This window comes from Condylura cristata, unplaced genomic scaffold (genome assembly GCF_000260355.1).
Source record: "Condylura cristata isolate star-nosed mole 26May11 unplaced genomic scaffold, ConCri1.0 scaffold00023, whole genome shotgun sequence".
NCBI classification, from domain to species: domain Eukaryota; kingdom Metazoa; phylum Chordata; class Mammalia; order Eulipotyphla; family Talpidae; genus Condylura; species Condylura cristata.
In genome coordinates, this window is record NW_004567124.1 from 14,767,073 (window position 1) to 14,772,126 (window position 5,054).

General features: G+C 35.8%; 1 protein-coding gene across 1 annotated transcript in view; it reads left to right on the top strand.

Annotated features, from left to right (window-relative positions):
• The window catches only part of PRTG (protogenin), a 129,001-nt gene that overhangs the window by 103,071 nt on the left and 20,876 nt on the right, over positions 1-5,054 (top strand). Inside the window, exon 15 of the mRNA XM_004687527.1 lies at positions 2,062-2,232. Within this exon, the coding sequence (XP_004687584.1) occupies positions 2,062-2,232 (171 nt within the window). The remainder of the gene's footprint in view (positions 1-2,061; positions 2,233-5,054) is intronic.

Below are 5,054 nucleotides of genomic sequence, written 5' to 3' on the forward strand. Positions count from 1 at the left end.
GAAAATTTTTTCCCAGTCAGTGGGCTGTCTGTTTGTTTTTTGTAATGTCTCTTTTGCTGTACAGAAGCTCTTTAACTTGATGTAGTCCTATGTATTTATCCTTGCCTTTACTATTGTGGTATTGGGTGCTCTATCTTGAAAGATGTCACTGAAGTGTATGCTGTGTAGTGCTTGGCCCATCTTTGCTTCCAGTTTATGTTCTTCTATCTAGGTCTTTAATCCACTTCAAGTTGATTTTGATGTGTGGTGAGAGGTAGTGATCTAGTTTCATTTTTTTGCATGTGGCTTCCCAGCACCATTTGCTGAACATACTTTCTTAGTTCCATTGTATCTTCTTTGTTCCTTTGTCAAAGATTAACTGTCCATAGACCTGTGGGTTTATATCTGGTTTTTCTATCTGAATCCACTTGTCTATATGTCTGTTCTTGTTCCAGTACCATGCAGTTTTGATTATTATGTCTTTGTAGTATAGCTTGAAGTTGAATTGTAATACCTCCATTCTCTTTCTTCCTAGTCATGAGAGTTTTGGCTGTTCGAGGTTTTTTGTTGTTCCATATGAATCTCATTCATAACTTTTCTATTTCTTTGAAGAATGTCATTGAGACTTTTATTGGGATGGCATTAAATCTGTGCATTGCTTTTGGTAGGAGGCATTTTGATGATGTTAATTCTCCTGATCCATGAGCAGGGGATGTCTTTCCATTTCATGGTGTCTTCTTTTATTTCTTTTAACAGTGTTTTGTAATTTTCTTTGTATAGGTCTTTTACCTCTTTTGTTAGGTTGACTCCCAGGTATTTGATTCTTTTTGTTTTAATTGAAAAGGGGATTTTTTTTTTTATTTCTGTTTCTTCTGATTGGTTGTTTGTGTATAGGAAGGCCTCTGATTTTTGTGTGTTGATTTTATTGCTAAGTCTTTTAAAAAGCATATGTCACCTTGGAAAGGATACTACTCTTTTGGTACTTACCAGATAGTGCATATTTTTTGTATTTTGTTTCATCACTTAAATCTCTTTTCCTTTATTAGATATATTTTTTCCTTTTGTGTATGTAGTATACAAGCGAATGACTTTAATTTAGTGTGTCTTTAGGGGACACTGAATCTTTTTTCAGTAACCTGTGTTGGTCAAAGCTGCATCTAAATAACTTAAAATAGAAGTGAGTGAGTGATATAATAATTAATGATATTGGGAGCCCACATTAGAATGCATTTCTGTTTGAGTGGTAGCTAGATGCTGTACACAGTGCATTGGATCTAATAACCTGACTGAGCACAAATTCTGTATCACTATAAAGCTGTAAGATACTTCCTCCTAGCATAAGGGTGAAGAACTGTGTGATCTAGAAGGATTATTGCAGCTCTATTTTAATTATGCTCAAAGACAAGGAGCATTTACTTCAATGAGCACAGGATTTCTTTGCTATAGTTTGAGCAATACAGTGTGGTTCTATATATGGTGTGGTTCCAGAAAACAGCTCTTCACACTTTTAGCTCTTATTAAATATGAGGTCAGGTAAAATTTGAAGACTGGATTACTTTTGCAGATAGATGTTATTAATCAAAAGTGACTGACTGACATCTTTTTTGAAAATGGAAGGCCATTCTTCACTGGCTTCCTAGATCTGGTGAAATATACATTCCCTACATTTTTGTAAGAATTTAGATTCAGTAGCTAACAGAGGGGAGGGAAGGACATCAGTATCTAATAAGAAAGTACTGTGGGTGGAACTGAAAGCCTTTCTAGTTTCCAACTTGGCAAAAGACTATCAAGAGCCCTAAATGTACTCAGACACTTTTACTTAGTAATTCCCCACCTAGGGCCTACCAGTCTCTCTTATCTATAAATATAGATATAGTTGTTTTAAATATTATGAAATTAAAATAGCTTTTAGAAAAAGAAGAAAAATAGTATTTTGCTCATGATAGTAATCTACAAAAGCTGTATTTTTAGGTGTTTCTGTAGTAATTTCTAGTTTTTCAGAAGTTACTACAGAAGTCCATTAGCTAGGTATTTATTTATGAACATTTTGTCCTAATAATGTTTTTTTATATCTGTGCACAGCACCAACAGGCCCACCAGTTGGAGTAAAAGTGACACTGATAGAGGATGACACTGCTCTGGTTTCCTGGAAACCCCCTGACAGCCCAGAGACAGTGGTAACTCGCTATACCATCTTGTATGCTTCCAGAAAGGCCTGGATCGCAGGAGAGTGGCAGGTCCTACACCGAGAAGGTAAATACAATCAGAAATACAAAGGAGTATGAAAATACTGTTAATGATAGTGATAAGGAAACAAAGTGGTGGTGGGGAGGAGGATCTAGAGTAACAGGTTATTAACAGAGCTTTGGGAAGCCGTGGACTTATTTTAAGCATGAATGTGATTAGTGTTTCAGAAAGATCACTCTGGCTGCTGTAAATAGAAGAGGTTTGGATGAGGGAAGAGTGCCATGAGAGTGCAGCAAAGAGGCCAGTTAGAAAGTAATTGCAGTGCTCCAGAAAGGAGATGATAAATCTGGATTAAGATGGTGAGGGTTGAGAAAGTAAGGAAAGAATGATTGAAATGTTGTTAAAGAGATAAAATTGACATCAACAGTGGGAAGGTTAAGTTTATGGTAAGTAAAAATCATTAGTATATACAAGATATTTAAAGCTGTGAAACTGGTGTGTGTGTGTGGGGGGGAATTAGGGAAAATTAGAGTTTGCATTCTCCAGTCTCAAAACTGAACCCTTTGCTTTTATATTTTAAACAAACACTACTTAATTCATATTTTAATACATATTCAATTGGCATTTACTGAGAATTATACTGTATATATTCTATTGCTAGCTAACTTATGATGCTCAAATATGAATTAAGAAATTCTGTGCTCCAGAAGGGAAAGAGAGGAAGTTAAGAAAGAGGAAGAAAATTTACTTTAATTAATTATATACATTGTGCCAGGCCCTTTCCAACAGGAGGTTATTTGATCTTTATAGTAATTATATGAGGTAGGAATTTTTGCTGCCATGGGGAAAATGAAGTTCAGTAACATTCTCCAAGTCACAGATTATTTAGTTGGCAACATGCCAGGATTTTACCACAAAGATTTAACAGTGAGCCTGTTACACTGTCTGGCTTGTGAAAACTCTTAGTCTAACCACGGATTTTTGTGTGTGTACACATAGCCATGTGAAATAATCACAGTAAGATTGAGATAGTGTGCTGAGAGAATACAGGAACTATTAAATCACTTTACTATTTGGAAGCAACTATAGTGTTCGTATAGGGGAAGCAGAATGTTTGTTTCCCTTTTATGTCTGAATGGAGGTTCTTTTTGTGAAAGGGAGAGCATGCTGCACCACAACATGCATCCCTCACCCAGTTATAAAATGAAAATTAAATGGAAAGACTTTTAATTTCAGGTAGTTACTGGTTTTTACCAAGCATTTTTGAGAATTAAAAGTGAAAGGTTCTGATAAAATATAAAATCTACTTATATGTCTATTTGTGCAGAAACTGAAATGTTCTTCCTTCTAGTACTTGTAACTTGCCACAATACATCTTTGTTTTTGACTCACCTGCCTATGAGCATGGAAAGATTCTTCCTGATTCTAAATAGGGGTCAGTTTGTTTATTTAACAGTTATGTAGTCAAGTAGCTTACGACTCTCCAGGCCAAGTTGAAACCAGAGAACATGAAAACAAGCTGTGTTTGGCTCCTCAAGTTGCCACTTGGTTCAACCACCTCACATCAGGTGACCTGCAGAGATGTCCTCTGAATCATGACCATAGCCCTAAGATCATAAACAATATACTTTGTAATGAAATTTTCTTTAACAGGTGCACTAGATAGCTGGCTTTGTCCTGAGGTGATTGCTACAAGGTAGCATTAGCTCTTGGAAGATGTTATAAGAATATCCGAACCAGGGGAAAATAGAATGAAATGGCTAAAAAAGGTTTCACTGTGAATATCCACCCACAAATGTTCTGCTGTAACAGCTTCATGGCTGAGTTTCTGTAATACTTACTTTCTTAATATTGGAATTATTTCCTATGGTGGGGTCCCTTTTGTAAGAAAAATAGTTCAGTTTTCTGATAAAACAGGAGCAGAACAACCAACCAAGAGATTCTTCATTGCAATCATACCAACAGGAAAAAAAATATCTTTTGATACCCTTTGACTGTATATATAAATTCAAATGAAGATTACCTTTGGAGAGAAGTAGATTCTACCCAGATTGCTGGTAGTTTTGAGGTAGGCTTTCAACTACGGGTCAACTATATAGGTGTTCCTATAAAACTTATGCATTTTATTTCCTATGTACTTCCAGGGAATCTTAGATAATGAGTAGGAAGGTGAAAATATATTCATGCTTTAAAAAATAATGGTGGTGTGTTAGGAAAGGAAACATCAGAGTTATAGGTATCCTAGAAGGTGAAGAAGGCCAAGGAATAGAGAAAATATTCACAGAGATAATAGAAGAGAACTTCCCTAATATGAAGAAGGAGATGAAAATAGATACCCAAGAAGCAAGAAGAACCCCAAACTACCATGATGAGAGGAGAAAAACAGCAAGACACATTATAATAAAGCTTCCAAGAATATAAGACAAGGAAAAGATAATGAGAATGACAAGAGGGAAGAAACAAATAACCTATAAAGGGAAACTGATCCAGATGACATCAGACTTCTCCAGAGAAACACTATGGGTAAGAAGAGAGTGGAGGAACATACTCAACAAACTCCAAAGCATTAAATGCCAACCAAGAATACTCTATCCTGCGAAGCTCTCCTTCCTCTATGAAGAAAGAATAAGGACATTCTCAGACAAACAGAAACTCCACAATTTTGTCATGACTAAACCCCCTCTCCAAAAAATACAACAAGAAGCCCTCAAACCAAATTCAACAGAAGAATGAACAACAGCAGTTCAAAACAAGGAATAAAAATACAGAAGGACCATAATGGCAAATGTAGGTGCGAGTATATCAATATTATCTCTAAATGTAAATAGCTTAAACTCATTAGTAAAAAGACAACAGAGTTGCAGGATGGATTAAAAAACAGAAGCCAG